Source organism: Mytilus californianus, unplaced genomic scaffold (assembly GCF_021869535.1).
Source record: "Mytilus californianus isolate M0D057914Y unplaced genomic scaffold, xbMytCali1.0.p SCAF_18, whole genome shotgun sequence".
Taxonomy (NCBI): Eukaryota; Metazoa; Mollusca; class Bivalvia; order Mytilida; family Mytilidae; genus Mytilus; species Mytilus californianus.
The window spans coordinates 8,630,719-8,653,354 of NW_026262666.1; the positions used below are offsets into that span (position 1 = coordinate 8,630,719).

Genomic DNA, 22,636 nt, shown 5'->3' on the forward strand with positions numbered 1-22,636 from the left:
TTCAATTTTGTCAAAATAAGCTAAGAAGCATCGCTGATGAATTATTCATTTGCAAGTGATTCGATCCCCAAAAACTAATTCTTATACAGGTAAAAACTTTAATTAACATATTGTTTCAACCTATCATATAAAATCAAACAGACCTAGAAAAATCCAATTGCACGTGTTCGCTATCTATCAGTCGTAAATACTTTGAATTGTAAATTGACATGTTTATGTCAAATGCGAGATACACAAGATGACATATGCCATTTGATTTTTTTTGTTGTTGTTCCAAACCGAAAGACATACATGTAATTCCTGTAAATACAACTATATAGTATCCTCTATTATGTAATAACTCAAGTCAAGTCCAATCTGGTCAGATCAATGGAATAACGGACAATCCAAACCATGATAAGACTGATAAATGGACTGACAAAATAAACAGTAAAAATATGATTAATGTATTTTTCTGACAATGTCACATCGCAAAAGCATATTTGTAAAAAAAACGTTCTTCCTGAAAAATAGCAGATTTCCATATTCAATCTCTTTTTTTTCTTTTCTTTTTCTGTGTGGAAAAAAATGATAATCTCGCTTACCACTCTCACAGTTAGTTCCAGTATACCCATTAGGGCAGGTACATTTATATCCATTTATTTCGTCCTTACATGTGCCACTATTTTTACATGGATTAGGTTCACATTCATCAATATCTGAAAAATAAATGTCCCTTTTAGTATTCTACCAAAAGAAAAAATAAATGGCCAATCTATTAGTCTACGGATCTACATTAATCATGCAACTGTTTTAAGAACTTCCCTTTTTGGACAGTGATATTCCTTTTGGTCCCTTCTTTTGGTATGGGTATTGCACAACTTGTACGCCATGCCAGTGTCTGCAGTCCAATTTAAAATTTCAATGAATGTAAGTTATGTATATCTGGTAAATTATTAAGTCAGGAATATTTTTACTACAAATTAATTAAAACCTTTGCCAAATTCTTTCATAAATACAAAGATTTGGGAAAAAAAGTTTGGCGGTACATGTTTTATGTAGAGATATTATCGAAAACGGGATATCACATCCTTAATTTTAGGGTGATGGTGTTTATAAAGCCTGTAAATTTAAATACAGGCATTGCAAACTTATTGATCCTTTGAATAAACACAGAAGTAAAATCTTTAAACATTGTTTTTATCAGTACTAACTGCTAGTAGTCCTTTGTTGATCTATGTTGATTATTTTCATTTTGCTTAGTTTCTTCTGTTACTTATTCTTACATCGAACTCGGACTTCTTTGTACCGAATTTTACTGCGCTTATAGCTGTGTATTTGTTTATTCAACATTGGCTAGAGTTATAGGGGAAGGGTTGAGATGTCACAACACATGTTTAACAACGCAACATTTTTTAGCCTGTCCCAAGTCAGGAACCTCTAGTCTTTGTTAATCTTGCATGTTTTTTTTTTTAATTTTGGCTCATTTATATGTTTCGGAGTTTAGTGTGACGTCCATTTTTGCTAAGCTAGTATACATTATTGTTTAGGGGGTAACTGAAGCCAGCCTCCGGATGCGGGATTTTCTCGCTGTGTTGAAGACCCATTGCTGGCTAGGGCTGTTTTCTGCTCTTTAGTCGGGTTGTTGTCTCTTTGACGTTTTCCCCGTTTCCACTTTCAATTTAAGCATAGATTTTGTTTTTGAAAAATTAAGACATAACTAAATATATATTGCTACACATGTACTGTTATGATAACTCAAGATCCTACATTCTGTCGATACTGTTAACTTATTTTTTTTTTTTGGCATTGCACAAGGGCATGTGCTTCTCAGACTGGTTATGACGTCTTTTACTAAATCCTATGGATGTGTACTGATTGATATTTTAGTCTTGGAAAATATGATTTAATTCCCAGGTTAGGGAAGGTGTAACAAACTCCATTTATTTATCTATATATATCTATTTCACTTAGGACTATATTTTATGTCAGGGCTTATTTTCGTTAACACCGGCCTATATAGTCAAGCAGACCTTTCATGTGTATCACGTGATTAGGCACCTATTGAAATTTCATAGGTAAGTTTCAAATCAGTCGACACATGGCCATTGAGTTAAGCACACGCTTGTGCTGAGTCTAGAGTTGGTAAAAGTAGCAGTTGGGTGTTATAATTGTCAGTTTAGGACATGGATATCCCACCGCTGCCACCATTGTAAAGAATTAAGTTCTTTGGATTGTCAAGTGGCCAATGTTATACAAAACTAAATGTTAAACGAATCGAGCAGTCCGTGCAGTATTATGCAGTTTCAAGTCGTCATTGCTCATTGAAGTTATCATTGCAGTAAAAGTATAAAATCTAGTGTTCTTTTCATCAATTTAGAATCAACCAAAAATGTGTGAAAATAGTTATTTTCTGTCCGTTTTATATTAAAAGAAATTCAAGGGGAACAACCCAAAGTTATTCTACAGTACGTGCAACGTTCAACCTTTACCGTGAAGTGTGCAGAGTGGATGGAGGTGTGCGGACTGTAATTGTTTAATTTCATTTTGTTTATTTCATAACATTATATTTAGTTCTGTTTTGTGTGTGTTTATTTAGTTACATTTGCATGTATTCATTTCATTATTTCATTTATGTTGAATTTACTTTACTTTTGTTTTGTTTATTAAATTTATATTTAAATTTAGTTTTGTATAACATTGGCCACTTGACAATCCAAAGAACTTAATTCTTTACAGAAGGGTTGAGTGCTCACAAACATGTTTTTATGATTTAATTTCGAGATTAGGGAAGGGTTGAATGCTCACAAACATGTTTTACCCAGCTACATTCTGTATGTGCCTGTCCCAAGTCGGAAGCCTGTAGTTCAGTAGTTTTCGTTGGTTGATGTCGGTCATATTTGTTTTCGTAAATTGTTTTAAATTAGGCAGTTATTTTTCTCGTTTGAATTGTTTCACTTTTTCATGTCGAGGCCTTTTAACGCCGACGATACGGTATGAATTTTAATCATTGTTGAATGCCGTATGGTGGCCTATTATTACATACATCTACTCCATATGACCTCTAGTAGATAAAAAGTAAAATTACAAAAAAACTGATCTCCGAGGTAAATTCAAAACGGAAAGTCCCTTAGCAAATGGAAAAATCAAAAGCTCAAACACATCTAACGATAGACAACAAACGTCATATTCCTGACTTGGTACAGACATTGTCTTATGTAGAAAATGGTAGATTAAACCTGGTTTTACAGCTAGCTAAACCTATCACTTGTATGACAGTCGCATCAAATTCCATTATATTGACAACGATGTGAGAACAATAATTGTCTCATTGGCAATCATACCACATCTCCTTTTTTTCTGTGTTTAATGCATGCAATAAAGGATACTTCATTAAAAAGTGCCCCCAAACATTTTATATTACTGACTGTCCAAATATTTTGGTCTTGGCATTCATGTGAAATTGTCGACTGCGACGTTTTAACATGAATACTGTAATGGTGAATTTTTGTGACTTCATTAAATGTCCATTACATCATTTTTTGAGGGGCCTGATGGGTTATTTTCGTTCTTCGTGATCGGCGCATTTTCGCTATCGTGATCCGTTTTTCTACAGTTTTTTTTTTTATATGTTCGTGATCCGTGATCATGGAAATTTATTTTCTGTGAATCGTGATTGACAAAAAAATCAACTCGTGAATCGTGATGAGAAACCCCCCCCCCCCCCCCCCCCCCCATCAGGCCCCTCTTTTCTTGTTGCTAATTTAGAATTTTCAGTAACTGAAGATTTCTGCATACATCGTACTAAATATAAAAGAGGGACGAAAGATACCAGAGGGACAGTCAAACTCATAGATCGAAAACAAACTGACAACGCCATGGCCAAAAATAAAAGACAAACAGACAAATAATAGTACAGATGACACAACATAGAAAACTAAAGACTAAGCAACACGAACCCCACCAAAAACTGGGGGTGATCTCAGGTGCTCCGGAAGTAATATCTGTTTATTGCTTACCTATTTCGCAGTTTTTCCCAGTAATTCCTGTTGGGCATGAACATGAATACCCATTGACAGAATCATCTTTACAAGTGCCTCCATTTTTACAAGGATTATTGTAGCTATGGCCACAGCCGTTTATGACTGAAAGAAAATATGCATAATTAAATAAAATATTGAAAACAAGTGATTTCAATTATTATTGATAATGAGTAGGCCAAATACGTAATTATTGTTACATGGTCAAGAGGCGTTTTATTGGAGTTGTATTTGTATCTTTCTGACTAAAATAGTTTGGTCTACTCAAAATGCATTATAGCTAAAATTGAGAATGGAAACGGGGAATGCGTTTCAAAGAGACAACAACCCGCCCAAAAAGCAGAAAACAGCACAAGGCCACCAATTGGTCTTCAACACAGCGAGAAAATCCCGCCCCCGGAGGTGGGCTTCATGAATTTTATCTGAAATTTTAGCTTAAAGTATTTTTAAACTCGCTTCAAGTTTCATTCATTTCATACATCCTTGCTGTAAATATTACTGAATTACAAAGTGCTCTCAAACATTTCATACTTATGATTGCCCAACTTTCTGGTCTTGAGTGTACCGTATATAAAAGATCTTTTCTTTTTTTTTTAAAGCATGTACATGTATAGCTAGGTGTAAGATAAAAATGCATATGTACGCTTTTTCAATTATTGATGTTGCAAAATTCTGTGTCTAGTTTCTCTTAAATGATTAATGCAATTACCCTTTGTACTGTACTTAAGTGATGTTTTCACAAAACATGCGATGCACGAACAAAATCATAGGCTTTTGTAATGTTGATATTGCGAAAATCTTTTGTCTCTCAAATATATAGTCTCTGGTATCTACTTTTTCCTAAGGGTTTTTGAATTGGTTAGTCTTATGTTTGTTTTTGTTTTTTTTGTATTTTTTGCATCATTTTTTTTTTATTGTTTCAGCCATTCCATGTTTATTTACTACTTACCTGTAGAACAATATTCATCGGTAAACCCAGCGGGACATATGCAGTTATATCCATTCGCTTTGGCTATGCAGGTTGCTCCATTTTTACAGGGACTAGACGCACAGGTTGGTTTTGCTAAATGGTTTAAGGAAGGATATAAATCACGTGATGTAAATACGTCATCATTTCTTGATACAATATCTTTTAATAATACAATTGAAATTGCAAGAATAATGTATTAACAAAAATACATATCTCCAAGCTAAATTCAAAAAGGTAAAGTCTATTGAAACTGACAAATCAAACTTTAGACTATATCAATTATATGAACGAATGGAAAACAACGGTTATAATCCTGACTTGGTACATGCATTTTCCAATTAAATTGATTGGTTAAACCTGGTTTTGTGGCTAGCTAAACCTCCCTCTTGTATGACATTTATCTTTATTGTTCCGCTATATAGACAAAATTGGGTGCGCACTGATTAAGATGGAGTTGGGGTGTTTTTTTTTTCGTTTGAATTGTTCCACATTTTGTCATATCGAGGCCTATCATGGCTGAATATACAGTATGAGTTTTGTTCATTCTTGAAGCCCTGCGGTGAAATATACATGTGTAGCTGCCCACATCTACCTCATTTGGAATCTCTTATGTATTTGTATCATTGACAATCATACTATCCCGTCAAACGTCAACTTTGCCGAAATGATTTTCATCCGTAGTTTTAAAACTAGACAGTTCACGAACTGAAAATATGATTTTAAAGTTTTGTACGTTATTTAGGAAAAATTATTATTTAAAGCGTGTTTTTGTTTTTTGTTTTTTTAATGTTTGCTTGATACTATCAACGTATTATGATTAATCTAATGTTTTCTCTGCTGCGTTAATGTTTGGGTCACGTGATGCCCAACTGTATTTATCTTAAATAAATTCTCCTTAAATAGATATTTTAATAAAATATTTTTTTACTCACATGGTCCTATTCTCGCTACAAGAGAAATCTATTGTTAGAACCAACGAATAACATTTCGTGTTTTTAATGATTATTGTCTTTTTTTGCATGCTCGTGTAATGACTTGTTGTCATGAATAGATACATCATATAAGTGGTTTTACAGTGTAGATAATAATGGGCAAAAATGGCAAAATAAAAAGCCAAAAAATATCACGAATAGAGAAAAAAAGTCAAAGAAAATAAAGAATAGAAAATAATGAGATGCTGAAATATATAAAGAATAAGGGTCAAAATAAATAAAGACTAGTGAAAATTGTCTAAAAAGTAAAAGAATAAAGGAATGAAGGAGCCCCTCCCCTAAATGACCTACATTCAGCCATCATCTTTATATTAGATAGGTTTTTTTTCCAACTTTAATCTGCCTATCGGATTTTATTTTTCTTCTTACGGCTCTGATTTGTTTAACCGATTTCTACAGATGACTTTTGTGGCGACTTAGATTCGTCTTGTTTTGATGACAAAGTTAGAACGCTGTTGCAAGATTTACCTATTCGATTATACGAAAAATGAAGTTGCTTACAGTAAACTGTGTTCCTCCATCTCCCTCCACAGCTTTGTCTCCTGTTTCCAGCACAAGCAAAATTACATTCGCGTCTACGTCTTCTTCTGTATACTCTTTTACTACCGCGGGAATTTCCACAAAAACACTGTCTTGAATACTTAAATGATAAAATAGATAATAATCCATTTCTTTCGAACAACACGGAACCAAAAACCAACACTTAATGTAAGGCCACTCCAAATTGATTCACTTGCTCCAAACTTTCGGAAACCTAAATAAAATTCCACTGCCATTCCCTGAAGACTTTCTGATTAATCCCCCCTTTTAAATGAAATCAATAATTTCATTTTTTAAATGTAATCGCTCACCCGACATGTCAGGAGGTACCAACACAGGTACTTCCGATCTAACAAACAGGCAAAATATACCCTGCTCTTGTATTTTTGTTGCGTTTTTTATTATTCATTTAATAGTCATGGTCACCAGTCTTTCAGAAACCTGTCAATACATCTATATATATAAACACATTTGTCATAAATGTTTTCTTTCTTTTTTTTTAGGATTTTTTGTTTGAGTTTACTTTCTTTGTGTTAGTTGATTTGTTTCTTTGTGCCGATGAGTAAAAACCTTTCAAACTATTTTTTACAGTTTTTTTTCTTATGTTCTGTTATTCCACAACGGCTCCAGGATAGAGGACGGTTTAGCGCTTTAGCTCCATCCGATTGTATACAGAATGTGTCTATCCAAAGAGCCATTACTGGAAGTCAAGGGCCACAGATTTGGGCTTTATCACGTCACGGGAAACGAAATTTAGGAATAGACAAAAAATTGGGACTGAAAATAGATTTGGCTATTTCAATGTCGTCTGTTTGTCTAGCAATCAAATATATTTAAACTAAACTGTACACCGAAGAAACTAAACTCGGAATATAATTTTGCACATTTTTGTATAGTCATTTGTTGATCTACATGTTTCACAACTAACCTGTACACCGAAGAAACTAAACTCGGAGCATAATTTTGCACATTTCTGTATAGTCATTTGTCGATCTTCATGTTTCACATCTAACATTCGAGCTCTATTGTCAACAAGACATCCAATAAATTTGTAACCTGCAAAGAGTTAATATAAATGCTAAATATTCAAATCGTTCATGACCATCTGTGGCAGGGGCCACAAATTAGTACCCTGTAATTGTTTCTCTTTGCCAAAAAAGTATTTGAAGAAAGTTAGTAAATGAATTTGAACACTTTATCGTAATTTCTTTTCCTTTTCATATATATTCTTTTGAACGTTCAATTTCAGTAAGTAAGTAATATTATGTCGATTTAAGTTTGGGTCTTTGTTTTTGCACACGACTTCATTAGTATCCATATCATATACTAAGAACTGTCGAAAAAAGTATTGCGATTCAAACAAAAATCATTGCATTTCAAAACATATTGGGAAAATAAAATGGATCCTTCATTGTTAAAAACAAACATTGCTTGTACTGTATTAATGTAACTTATTTTACAGCAGATTTCAACGAGTGTGTAGCTAAAGGTAGCTTCCTTGCTAGCTCAACCATGAAATCGTTATTAGGTAAGGCACATTCAGCCTTTGGGTGGAGTCAATAGTTAAGCAGAGAACCAATGAGAATTATAAGCGACAGAATATAAACATTGTAAATCTAGTTTTACAAGTCAGTTTAAAAATAAGTTTTCAATCTGAATTTACAATTTAGTGATAATTATAAGCTCATTCACAAGCATGCATGTTGTAGGTGTGTTTAATTTGCCAAAATGATGAAAAGTTAACTGAAAGCTGAAATTCCTTATTTTTTTCTTCTTCGTCAGACATTACAAATAATAATATATTTAACTTGTCTGTTGAATTTTTTACATGAAGTTGATAAAATGTAGTTGGATATGATTGACAAGTGCTGACCGTGTTCACTTTTACACATACACATATGTTTAAAATACACCCGGACAGGTAAAAAAGATTTGAAGGTGTCCAAAAGTACATATGACCTGATAATTCAATCTAGGTCAGATTAAAACTGAAGTAGAGACATAAAAATTGTTCTTCATGGCTGCATTATTTATCTAACACTAATAAGTAAGGTAATGTTAACGGACCAAGTGGATGTTCATAAACTCTGCAATATTTTCAATTCCAGACTGCAGTTGTTTGCTGTTTTTTTTTTTCGTTGCATTTTTAACTAAATAAAAGGTCCACAAATGCAACCGTGCATGATATTAAATAGTATGATATTTTTTTCTTTTCTGTGTGAATATAAAAGATTTTAGTTCTAAAAACTATGCATATATATGAAGAAAAGACACCAAGACCATAACAATGTTTTTTGCGTGCACATAAAGACACTAATTAACTAAAGTTAAAACTGCCTATTCACGGCGTAAATATTTAAAAAAAAAAACGTTACTCCGCTTCTAATTTATTGTAATAAAAAGATTTTTTAATTCAATCAAAGACTAAGAAATGAAATTTTATTTGCAAAGTAGTCTAGGTAAACCTTTGTACGAAACATACATATATTATAAATAATAAACAGGTCATTGATATAAATGTTTTCATTGGATGATAAAATGGTGCTTTGCTCCTCCCAATCTTAAGGTAATAATCATTTCATGGTTGAGCTAGCAAGGAAGCTAACCAAAGATTCTACCTTTAGCTACACACTCGTTGGAATCGGCTGTAAGCGTTGGGATAAGTTTTGTTAGAATTCAAAAATATTTACCTAAGACTCGTTGTGGTATTCTGAGACGCACACGACCACCAGGTCCTCCTCCACCGGAGTGTGAGCTGGTATCCTTTATTCTAGATCTCCATCTATTTCGGTTTCTTTGTGAAAATACATTGCCAATGTTTACCACTGAAAGTAGAAAAAAAATAATAACGCTATAAATATCAATTTTACGTTATTGCTTTTAATAGAAATATCTCGAGTTAAAATTGATTTAGACCCCAAAAAAACACTTCGTCACCTGATTTGTTTAGACTCGATTGTTTGTTTTGAAGACCACAACCGAAAGTGCCTTTTTTAATCAAATTTCTGCATATTTTGACTACAGATCAACCGCTTTCAGAGAATTACAATCAGTCTTTGGTTAACATTAATTTTGTGCATGTAATAAAAATTTTGTGACAAGAAAACTTCAGTATCCATGAACTCATAAGCCAATAAAATTAAGATAAATAGCTAAAACAAAAAGAGGGGGTTAATACAAAATAGATAAACGCTCCATACATTAATGTGCCTATCCCAAGTCAGGAACTTCGTCAGTAGTTGCCGAATGTCATACATTTATCTTGACATTTTTCGTTTTTGAATCATTGGATAACGGTGTTAACTACAGATCTTTGATTTGTTTTCCATTTAATTCATTCAAAACTTGTATCGACTCGGGACGATGTAGATACATATTGTAAAGACAATTTGCTTTTGCTGAAGACTACATTCTGTCCTTTGAATGTCGTTTTGTCATTTTTGTCGTTGGTTTGTTGACATATAATAATTTACATTCCCTTTAGTTCAAATGTGAGGTATATCGACGATTGAATTCTCTACGAGTAAAGATTCTCTTGATTTTTAACCAGTCTGATTAAAGCTAAGAGCAACACATAAGAAAAGTTCTCTACCGTTTTAGTTATAATTTTTTGTTTGTTTTCTAAGAGGTTGGTATCAGTGTATATTGGAAAATTATGATGATGTTAAATAAGTCCAGTGCTATAAAAAGAATGGCGGTAGTTATCAAAGAGAAATCCAAACTCATAGGACTTAGGTCGACAGCAAACTGACAACACCATGGCAAAATACGACATTGAAAACTAAAGACTAAGCAACACAAAACACAACATTGAAAACTAAAGACTGAGCAACACAAAACACAACATTGAAAACTAAAGACTAAGCAACACGAAACACAACACACGTCTTTTTAGTATTTGTATTTTTATCCATCTGATGAGTTAAGCCTCTTTCAACTGATTTTTATACTTTGTTCTTATGTTGTACTGTTACACCACTGTCCCAGGTTAGGGGAGGGTTGGGATCCCGCTAACATGTTTAACCCCGCCACATTCTGTATGTATGTGCCTGTCCCAAGTCGGGAGCCTGTAATTCAGTGGTTGTCGTTTGTTTATGTGTTACATATTTATTATTCGTTCATTTTTTGTACATAAATTAGGCCGTTAGTTTTCTCGTTTGAATTGTTTTACATTGTCATTTCGGGGCCTTTTTTAGCTGACTGTGCGGTATGGGCTTTGCTCATTGTTGAAGGCCGTACGGTGACCTATAGTTGTTAATTTCTGTGTCATTTGGTCTCTTGTGGAGAGTTGCCTCATTGGCAATCATACCACAAAACACAACATTGAAAACTAAAGAATAAGCAACACAAAACAGAACATTGAAAACTAAAGACTAAGCAACACAAAACACAACATTGAAAACTAAAGACTAAGCAACACAAAACACAACATTAAAACTAAAGAATAAGCAACACAAAACACAACATTAAAACTAAAGAATATGCAAAACAAAACATAACATTGAAAACTAAAGATCTAGCAACACAAAACACAACATTGAAAACTAAAGATTTAGCAACACGAAACACAACATTGAAAACTAAAGACTAAGCAACACGAAACACAACATTGAAAACTAAAGATTTAGCAAAACAAAACACAACTTTGAAAACTAAAGACTAAGCAACACGAAACATAACATTGAAAACTAAAGATTTAGCAACACAAAAAAACAACTTTGAAAACTAAAAATTAAGCAACACGAAACCCAACAAAGACCGGGGCTGATTTCATGTACTCATGAAGGGTAATCAGATCCTGCTCGACATATGTCACCCGTCGTGTCAGTGATAAGTCTAACTCGGTGATGTTACATTCGAAGGAAGGAGGACTGGATCGTGGTTTTGACAATTGGCGCATATTCGTCGTCATTTGCTTAAACTCTTAGATTTTGTTATCATAAATAACTGTTAATTATATGTTTTTCATATTTAAAAAAATTAAACCTTCATTCAGCGAAGATCATAATCACCCTAAAAGTAAAAACGGTGTTTATTCAAACTTTAAAAGACAATTTTGCTGTAAAAACTTATAAAAGCGTACATCACATACCAGAATAAACATGCATTTTTATGCACATAACCTGAGTCAGGAGCCTGTTGTTCAGTGGTTGTCGTTTGTTGATGTGGTTCATAAGTGTTTCTCGTTTCTCGCCTTTTATATAGATTAGACCGTTGGTTTTCCTGTTTGAAATGTTTTACACTAGTCTTTTTGGGGGCCCTTTATAGCTTGCTGTTCGGTGTGAGCCAAGGCTCTATGTTGAAGGCAGTACTTTGACCTATAATTGTTTACTTTTTACACATTGTAACTTGGATGGATAGTTATCTCAATGGCACTCATACCACATTTTCTTATTTATATATACATATAAACAATAATGACATAGCATGTTTTTACCTGCAAAACATTTAAAGAAATTATAAATAGTCTATATTACTATTACAACATCACACCGTTAATAATATCAGATTATTAAATGACAGTTTTTATATCAGAATGTGTCATAAGGCCTACGTCATGCCATCAGCCCAAGAGACGAAAGCTCGAGGGTTGATATTGAACAAGGACTTAACATTCATATAGTATGCAGTATGTCATGTTCTAATCTTTTTCTTATATACATATGAGGGTCTGGGTGGGGTACTTCATTTCTCCATTCTGTAATGTTTTAGGTCATTATTCTGTATTCTTTATATTTTAGCACCCCATTATGTTTTACCCTATTTTCTCTATTCTTTATGTTTTTTTTATTGATTTTTTTGTGCATTTGACCCATTTATTAGTCTCCATTCTGTAAACTCCATCCATCCAGCCCCCTCACATATTGTACTTTAACGTAGAAAATAAAATTTACCAAAAACAATATTTATACGACAAAAAATTGTGAAATATTTTAGACAGACCTTAATTATAGGTCGAAATATTTTAGCACTTTCATAGAAAATGTAAATGTTTTTAATCTTTTAAAACAGTGCTAATATTGTTTACTTGTTAATTGCATTTTTCATTCTCCTTTTATTTCATTGAAATCGTAACGTTGACATCTATTTTCTGATAATATACGTTCCTCTTCAGAAAACATAATAAAAGTTACCATTAGTAAAATGTTCCTTTGGGAATATTGTGATGTTCCTCAGGGAAACAAATAAATAGAATGATGTGGTCTTCTTAAAAACCCAGATCCAATGGCATTGAACCATCATATCCCTATTCCGTAACAAATTTGAAATTGAATAAGTTATTTAAGTCCAGCCTTCTGTTTCATCATTAACAATGATAAATATGATCATATATTTACAGACAGTTTCAACGCTTTCAATTATTTTGGTAAAAGCAAATAAGCGGCATCTGATCCTTAGCGCTCCTTTTCACGATCATCAAAAAGCGGTAACCGATCTTTCACGATCAGAAATATCAAATTTATATACATATTTCAATTTTTCCACACTTTGTGATTAATTTTCTACATATACAATATTAGGTCAATGTCATGAAAATATAAACTTTTTTGTATGAGGCTGAGAAACTGGGGAAGGGCGAGGTTCTACCGAGTCCTTCCCCAGTTTTGCGCAGAGCACAAAAAAGTTTATATTTTTATGACATTGACCTACTATTGTTTTTATACTGCAACTTAAATTAATACATTGATAGCTTTTTAAATCGTAACACAAATGTCAAACTTATTTTCATCCCTTAATGGACCCCTGATTGAGAAAGGGTTCCATGATGAAATTGACATCATACAAAATATAGCCATGTTTAGGAAATAAACGCAACTAGTTGCAGTATAAAAAATAAAATCTGTTTTTTTTACATTATTCTTTTATACTATGAGAACATTAATTTTTGTTTACATTTTCTATGCCAAAAAATGGTGATGAGCAATCTGTTAGTTTAATTTTGTAAATTTAACACGGTGAACTCCAGATCATCGCTATACATGACCACAATGTTAATGACGTCTTTACACACTAAATCCAGTGGATGTTGGATGTGTACTGATTGATGTTTTAGACTTAGATACATGACTTCAATGTTAATGACGCCTTTACACACTAAATCCAGTGGATGTTGGATGTGTACTTATTGATGTTTTAGACTTAGATACATGACTTCAATGTTAATGACGCCTTTACACACTGATCCAGTGGATGTTGGATGTGTACTGATTGATGTTTTAGACTTAGATAAATGATTTTTTATTAGTTGTTATAAGCTTTGAACTAGCTGTCAATAACTGCGAGTACTCTCAGATCTGAACTTACTGTCCTTTTTGTTGTTAGGGATGAGGGATGGATAAATACCCTGCCACGTCCGGTCTGTGTTTATGTTTGATGTCTTTTTCTGCTTTGTGTCGATCTGATGAGTATTTAGCCTTTTTCAACTGATTTTTATAGTTTGTTCTTATGTTGTGCTGTTACAATACTGTCCCAGGTTAGGGAAGGGTTGAGCGCTCGCAAACATGTTTAACCCCGCCACATTCTTTGTGTGCCTGTTCCAAGTCAGGAGCCTGTAGGTCAGTGGTTGTCGTTGGTTCATGTCTGTCATATTTGTTTTTTGTAAATTGTTATGTTATAAATTAGGCCGTTAGTTTTTTTAATTTAATTGTTTTATATTTTTCATGTCCGGCCCTTTTATAGCCGACTATACGGTATGGGCTTTTTATCATTACATCCACTCTATTTGAACTTTGGTGGATAGTTGTCTCATTGGCAATTGGTATTTATTCGGTTTCACAGATAAGATAATCTGATAAGATGATTTCTGTATTCTTTGAATATTTAGGGCATTCTTCTTTATTTTTACAAATCGATTATTCCATAAAATTCTAATGAAAATGATTTTACTATTATTTTTTAACTCTATTTATATGATTTCTTTATTCTGTACATAATTCATTTTTTTTTTTGTAATCAGTATTTTATTATGTAATTCTTTTATTTTCAATAGTATTCTTAATCCTTTGCACCCCATTATTCTCAATTCTTTTTTAATTTTTTTTGTTAATTTTTCTCTATTCATTATTATTTTGGGTCTATATTCTCCATTCTGTAATCCCCATCCAGACCCTCATAAAGTTGTTACTTGTCTATTTATATCAAACGGAATTTAAAACAAGATAAACTATGAAGTATTACTACGAATGTGTTAAAACTGTCACTATAATGTAGTTAATTGACCTTGTTATAATAAAACTTCAATCAGTGATAAAAAAAAATGTGAGAAAAATTAATCTTCTATTATACTTTTGTATAAATAAAATGTACTATAACAATCTTGGGGCATATAGAATTGCAATAAAGGATCGGAGGTGTCATTAACCGAAGATATGTCAATGAGACAGAAAACGATGTAGGTGTCAGTTCATTTTGATACCTTGGTAATATCCTTGCATTGCTTCATATTTTTTTACCCAAGAGCATTGCCGAGAGTCTGGAAGGGGTTTACAGAATAGCGAATGATGGGCAAAAATATAAGGAAAAGAGAACCGATGACCTAAACAAATAATTTTAAAAATAAAGAAATGCAGAACCCCCTCTCCCCCCCCCCCCCCCCCTCATTTCAAACCTTCATTGACAGAGAAGGGGGTATGACTAGGCATCGTTTTGGTCAATTCGATTCGAAAATCATCATTATGAATATAATTATAATATCTTGCCATTTCTATTTAGATTTAAGACAATGCGTTATCCAAAAAGATATTTTTCCGCATGAAGTATATCATAAAACTGTTAAAGAACATTTTTAGTAAGGCCTTGTATAATATCTACTTTATCCCAAAACCATGTGCAAAGTGGCCATTTGAGGTCAAAGAAATCATAGTGACCATTGGAACAAAAGTTTTGAAGTTCTACCAGTGATCCTGTTCATTTATCAATAAAATTCTTATACTTTTGAAAGGTTAGAATAATTTTAATATCATAGCAATTTCGGGACCAAATAATACCTAAATACAATGTATAACATATACTAGATTTATTATACTTCACGTCAAAACGCCAGATTTTAATTGTATGTTTATAATACAAGGGTAATAATTTACTCTATCCCATGGTTCAGCGGGAGACTGTTTTTGTCGAGCCTTCGACTTTTGTCGAAAAAGCGAGACATAGCGATCCTACATTCCGTCGTCGGCGTCGTCGTCGGCGTCGTCGTTGTCGTCGTCGGCAGCGTCCACAAATATTCACTCTGTGGTTAAAGTTTTTGAAATTTTAATAACTTTCTTAAACTATCCTGGATTTCTACTAAACTTGGACAGAATAAAATTTAGAATGGAAATGGGGAATGTGTCAAAGAGACAACAACCCGACCATAGAGCAGACAATAGCCGAAGGCCACCAATGGGTCTTCAATGCAGCGAGAAACTCCCGCACCCGGAGGCGTCCTTCAGCTGGCCCCTAAATAAATATGTATACTAGTTCAGTGATAATGGACGTCATACTAAACTCCATATTATACACAAGAAACTAAAATTAAAAATGATACAAGACTAACAAAGGCCAGAGGCTCCTGACTTGGGACAGGCGCAAAAATGCGGCGGGGTTAAACATGTTTTTTGATATCTCAACCCTCCCCCTATACCTCTAGCCAATGTAGAAAAAACAAACGTACAACAGTACGCACAGTAAAACTCAGTTTAAGAGAAGTCCGAGTCCGATGTCAGAATAGGAAACAAAAGAAAATAAACAATAAAATTGAGAATGGAAATGGGGAATGTGTCAAAGAGACAACAACCCGACCACAGAACAGACAACAGCAGAAGGCCACCAACAGGTCTTCAATGCAGCGAGAAATTCCCGCACCCGGAGGCGTCCTTCAGCTGGCCCCTAAACAAATATATAACAAGATGACAATAATACATAAATGAACAAAGGGCTACTAGCAGTTACTGACATGCCAGCTCCAGACCTCAATTAAACTGATTGAAAGATTATGTCTTCATCATATGAAAATCAAGTACAATCCCTCCCGTTAGGGGTTTAGTATCATACCATCATAAAACATATGAGAAGAACATAACCCGTATCATGCCAACAACTGTTTTTTTTTGGAATAAATGTGTTTAATTCCGATGCAAAGACCCTATAAGTGAATCAATATTAAAGCCAAAATATGCAATCTTTAATGACCTGACAACAGTATCGTAACTATATCCCTTCTTAATAAGTCTGTTTAAAGGTTTTGTTAGCAGCTTTATTATGATCATAAGATTATATTCAAAAGCAAATTTCGTAAAAAAAATCCATTTTTTCCGTATTTTACTTATAAAAGGACTTAGTTTTTCTGCCAGGAAACATTACATTCACTCTGTGGTTAAAGTTTTTAAAATTTTAACAACTTTCTTAAACTATCCTGGATTTGTACCACACTTGGACAGAAGCTTGTTTATGATCAAAAGCTAGTATCTAGAAGGAAATTTTGATAAAATTTTGTTCCTTTTTTCCGTATTTTACTTATAAATGGACTTAGTTTTTCTTCCAGTCAACATTACATACATTCTGCAGTTTAAGTTTTTAAAACATTTATTAGATTCATAAATTATCCTGGATTTTTCCCAAACTTGGACAGAAGCTACTTACAATCAAAAGATAGTATAGAGAGGAATATTTTTATTAATTTTTTTCCTCATTTTTGTTGAGCCTGCGATTAACAGCAAAAGTAGGCGAGACACTGGGTTCCGCGGAACCCTTACGAATTTTTTTAACGTTACCCTCGGTTGAAAATGTTTTCTAGGGGTAACAATCTGCTCTATCATCCTCTCAGCTATGTGTTATTTATATAATAACATAAATCATACCACCTACTTTAAACATTAAACAATTCAAGGATATGTGATAGGCCGTCCCAAATTGATAGATTGACTAATGACAGATACTTGTAGCAGCGGTTATAAAACTATATAGTCAGAATAATTATTTTTAGAGGGCGGGGACAGGCTACTATAAAAGCATAGAAAATCGTGTGACTTTGAAACAAGACCTATCTTTCGTTTTATAATTGATCGGGTAATCAACGGTTAGACCCTATACAAAATAAATAAAACAAATGAAACCATGCAGATGTATTAGGGCCCATTATCAAATTCTATCAGTATATTACTATATAGTCGCCGTCATGTAACATTTTGTGTTCCGCTAAGTCAAAAACGTCATCTCGAATGTACGCGATCGATAGTTTAAAAATATTTGATCAAAAACCCAGTGTCAATTTTACATGAAGGCGACTTAAAAGACATTTGTTTTTATAGTCATTTTGAAACGCGCTGTGCTACAGCCATTAAAACTGCAAATGAATTATTTCATTTCCAAATTTCTTTACTTCTCCTGGTTTTTTTTTCTCTGAAAGATTATATTTCATACCTACACGAAAAGTTTACCACTCATCAAGGAGACAAGGCTGCTTCCTAATGAATCTGATAAGCTAATAGTAACATCACATATGTATGTTTCATGATAATTTGCTCTTTTGATTGGCTGACAACAATCGTAAGGCATTCCAAAATAAGATTTTATGCAAAATTCATGACAGCACGTGCTTCCCATGATAACGTAACAACTGCATATATATATGTAGCACAAATATGTTATTATATTGCAACTAGTTGTGTTTATTTTCTAAATATAGTAACAAAGCTATAATTTGTGCAATGTCAATTTCATCATGGATCACATTTTCACAATGATCAGGGGTTCATTTAGGGATGAAGATAAGTTTGAAATTTGTGTTACAATTTGAATACCTATCAATGTATTCTTTTAAGTTGCATTATAAAAACAATATTAGGTCAATGTCAGAAAAATACAAACTTTTTTTTTGGTATTTGGCAACATCGCCCTTCCCCAGTTTCTCAGCCTCATACAAAAAAAGTTCAAATTTCCTGACATTGACCTAATAGTGTATATTTACATAGTAATTAAGGGTCTATGGCTTGAGTATGCACGTCTTTACCTGTATTTTCGAGTAGCCGAGGTTTTGTTCTGCTTTATGGATTTTCAACAATTTCATTTTAGCCTGCCAGCTCAATTTGTTTACTCCATCTGCACCCGTTTGTAAATTTCAACTTTATTTTTAAGATGCTGCTAAACTGATGGTCTGGATGGGGTTTACAGAATGGAGAATAATGGCCAAACAAATTAATGAAAAATGAATATTGCGCTAAAAACAAAAAAGAATTGGGAATAATGGGGTGCAAAGGAATAAAGAATAACGGTAAAAATTTAAAGAATTAGGTAATAATATACTTATTACAGAAATGAACCGTGTACAAAATAAAGAAGTCATGTAATAACAAATAAATACACATAATAGTAAAATGATTATTATGAGAATTTTACAGAATAATCATTATTTTCAAAGATAAACAAAAATGACATACAATACTAATGAATAAAAAAAATGAAGGACCCCCATCAAGACCCCCTTAACTACATGGAACGGATTTCAATTAAATTGTCAGAAAATCTGCGCTACTTTAGGCGTTTTTGTTTAGTTTGTTCCTTATTGTACAGTTCCTTCGACGCGCTCTAAAGCAAATACAATTAAATTCCAGTGTTAGAGGTCAGAGCCCCGCTATTTTCATTATTCAATGTATTAAACATAATTATGGATGATATGACGGCAAACACCTATACTTCTTGTATTTGTAATAAAAAAAAATTAAGTGTTATTAAATCCTTGCCTAGGGTTAAAAGGATTTTCAAATTCCTTGGCATAACCTATAAATAATTTTTTTTGTAATCTTTGACAACTCATTTGTCATAAATGGTGTAAATAAAGTGAATAATATAATTATTAACGAAATAATATACTAATTTTACAAAGTTTTCAAATATAGGTCAGATATTTTTTCAGGTTGTTACCGTCTAAAAAATCAAGTATTTCTCTAAACGGAGGTTGACATATGACACCTTTTTTTCTTTTGAGTAAAACAAAGCAGAGAAATTTGAGTTACATTCATATTGTATTTGAAACATTACATATATTCTACAATAATTGATACATTTAAGTTCAGAATGAAGCAGGGAGGTTGATGTTTGCCACGCCCTTCCATGTTTCAATCATTTACTTCGTTGTTAAATAAAAACTTAAACTTCTTAACTCATACATGTCATACAATCTATCATTAATAAATTTAAAACCACTTTAAAGTTGAGTATATTACGTAAATTATTTCATTTGATTAACAAGTAATATTTTCAGAATAATCTAACCTAAAAGACTTTGAATATAGTTCACATATTTTTAAAGCGGCGGATCCAGCATTTTTGAAGGGTGGCGTAACTGCACAAAACTGAATATATTGATATATTACCAAACGTTATGTGAACAAGCACAAGTTGCTTTTCATTTTAAGCACAGAAACAAACTTGATATTTTATAACAAATCAAGTGCAATGGAGGAGAAAAGATGAGGAAGCGGCGGATGTGAAGGGGGGTTAGGGAGCGAAGCACGAGAAGAGGTGAGGGAGCGACGCAAAAAAAGGGATAAGAAGTCCAAAGAATCGATGTTTGCAAGGGAGCAGCGGAAAGTAGGGGATGAGGGAACAATTGCAGAAACCCGCCACTCGAAGAGTTGAGTGAAAATCAAAATGCTCTACTCTTTTCAATTAAATTTGTCAATATTTTTTTTACACATCGGTGAAAAAGTTTAAATGCTACTATAGATTTTTTAAGTTTAATAAATTCAACTATTTTATAGCCTTGGAACCATGCAACTACATTTTTTCTCGTATGGTTGATAAGAATTAAAACATTTTCTTGCTTTGAACTATTTCTTGCATCGCCCTCTTCCCACTACCCACTTCCCACACCCATTTCAAAAATTCTCCCATTATAATTGTAACAAAGAAGATAAAAAAACTTACCAACGAATGCAAAGAGAATTATAATCAGTTGGCTATGCATCCTCTGTCTATCCGAGAATTGGAACCTGAAATGGCACAGCCTCTACATGGGCCTTTTAAATGCTTACATCACATGCAACCAGAAACACCTTTGCAATATGTTGCCAGCATTCGTGGTTAACAGTCGGGACAATTTTTACATTTGAATAAAAAATATAACAATTAACGGCGATTTATCAAAAGACAAAACAAAAAAAGACATAAAATCAAGTGTAAATAATTTACATGAAATCCCATTAATGCATAATTATGATGAATTTGTTGCTATTTTGTGCAGAAAGCTGGTACCAAATATGTGCGATTAGTGCAGTTTCACAGACTTGTCTAGCCTGTTGCATATTTAATAAATATTTACCAAAACTTTATGATAATACTTTTAATCAATTATAAAATTATATGAAAATGGTGATGTACAATAATTGAAAATAAAACAATAACGCACCTAGTACAAACTATTATATATAGCTAGAAATGATAAACAATAAAAAAAAACATGAGAGAGCCATGCGTAACGGTCACTGCCGTTAGACAAGCAATTAAATGCAATCATTCGAAGTTGATATAATTCAAAGGAGAAGACAAACGGTCTTCATGGTATATATAAAGAAAAACGAAAAATAGGACTATGTGACTATTTAAGAGTGGGTTTTTTGTCTTGTAACAATATGTACAGTTGACACATACGGTTTATGGAGGAACACTTAAGTTTTGTAATAGCAAGGCTTCAATCTTCGCAAAAAAGGCTCTGTTTGACGTTTTCTAATATCGAGTTCAGTTTTAGCGTAGGAAGTCGTAGGTTGGATAAACTTGTCTGAGTCAAATTCAAACCTAAATTAAGCTCTGCCGTTGCTTCTACTCCGACAAGCTCTCGGCATTTAAAAGTAATGTCAAACCCAGATCAAATTAAGGTGGTACCATACACCCTGACTAAATTTAATTTGGCTCATTTAATTTTCATAAAATTTTGAATTTGACCCTTTGACAAAAATATCAAAATTTCAAAAAACTTGAACCACACACTTTATCGGAAAAATTTCATTGGATATATAGCAGTTTGACAAACACTAATTTTGATTATTGAGAAGCTTAATATTTCCTTAACAATAGAACATGATTGAAAAGTTCCGCTGATTTTTAGATTTATCTCCCTGTAGTGTTATGTACCACCTTAAGTAGAAATAATGTGCCCGGGTAGGTTGGCATGTCTTCTGACAAACTGTTTCCTTGTAACATAATAGAAAAACAAAAGATCTGGGGTATATATCCATGACACAAAATCAGAACATGCACAGCAAAAAAAAAACCAAACAAAAAACAAAAAGCAAAGGAACAGCGCTTTTATTGCGGTTCTTCATCTCAAAGTCACATGTTTGTAATCCGAATCAGTCTAGTGCAAAGTAGGATGAAATGTTTACACAATTTTGTAAATTAAATTTATATTTCATCTCTCCGACGAGCACAAGTCATAAAGAAAAAATAGCAACGCAAAATCGAATTGAATACGAATAATGTGACCGGATAGGCTGGCATGTCTTCCGGTAGAGTGTTATCATGTAAAATATCAAGTTTACAATTTGAAGAAGTCTAGTGCAAAATATGACAAGCATGTTTAACCCTGCCACATGTGCCTGTCCCAATTCAGGAGCCTATAATTAAATGGTTGTCGATACATGTAGTTGTTGTCTGTCGTATTTGAGTTTTGTCTATGGTTTTGTCATAAACCAGGCCATCCTTTTTTTTCATTGTTCCACATTTTGTCATGTCGAGGCCTTTTATAGCTGATTATACGGTATGGGTTTTTTCGCATCGGTGAAGGCTGTGTGGTAACTTTTGTTTCTTAAACCCGCTTTATTTTAGCTCAGATGAATAGTCGTTTCATTGACAATCATACCATATCTCCTTTTTGTATATCATTGATATCTCATATGTTTTCTGTCTAAATATATTCGTAACATTTGTCGCTGAAAGTAAAGCAGCTATCAGTCAAACGGAGGCATAGAAAATAAACTGCATTATTTAAATTGTACAGCTTCAGCAGAGAACTATAACGTTTACGATATTATCCAACTATTAATGTTATTTAAATAGGTCGTTATGAAGTATTTTAAATCAAAACCAAACAGTTGAATTGTTTTATGTTTTATTATGACGATTCATTGTTTTAACACTTT

At 33.0% G+C, this 22,636-nt stretch overlaps 1 protein-coding gene across 1 annotated transcript in view; it reads right to left on the reverse strand.

The window, feature by feature from the left end:
- LOC127726636 (zonadhesin-like) overlaps positions 1-20,492 on the reverse strand; it is a 150,983-nt gene extending 130,491 nt beyond the window's left edge. The window contains exons 1-8 of the mRNA XM_052234057.1: positions 20,427-20,492; positions 9,212-9,346; positions 7,450-7,577; positions 6,483-6,621; positions 5,922-5,936; positions 4,969-5,082; positions 3,999-4,124; positions 585-698 (exon numbers count right to left, since the gene is read on the reverse strand). Coding sequence (XP_052090017.1) covers positions 585-698; positions 3,999-4,124; positions 4,969-5,082; positions 5,922-5,936; positions 6,483-6,621; positions 7,450-7,577; positions 9,212-9,346; positions 20,427-20,466 — 811 coding nt within the window. The 5' untranslated portion in view covers positions 20,467-20,492. The remainder of the gene's footprint in view (positions 1-584; positions 699-3,998; positions 4,125-4,968; positions 5,083-5,921; positions 5,937-6,482; positions 6,622-7,449; positions 7,578-9,211; positions 9,347-20,426) is intronic.
- Positions 20,493-22,636: the final 2,144 nt, after the last annotated feature.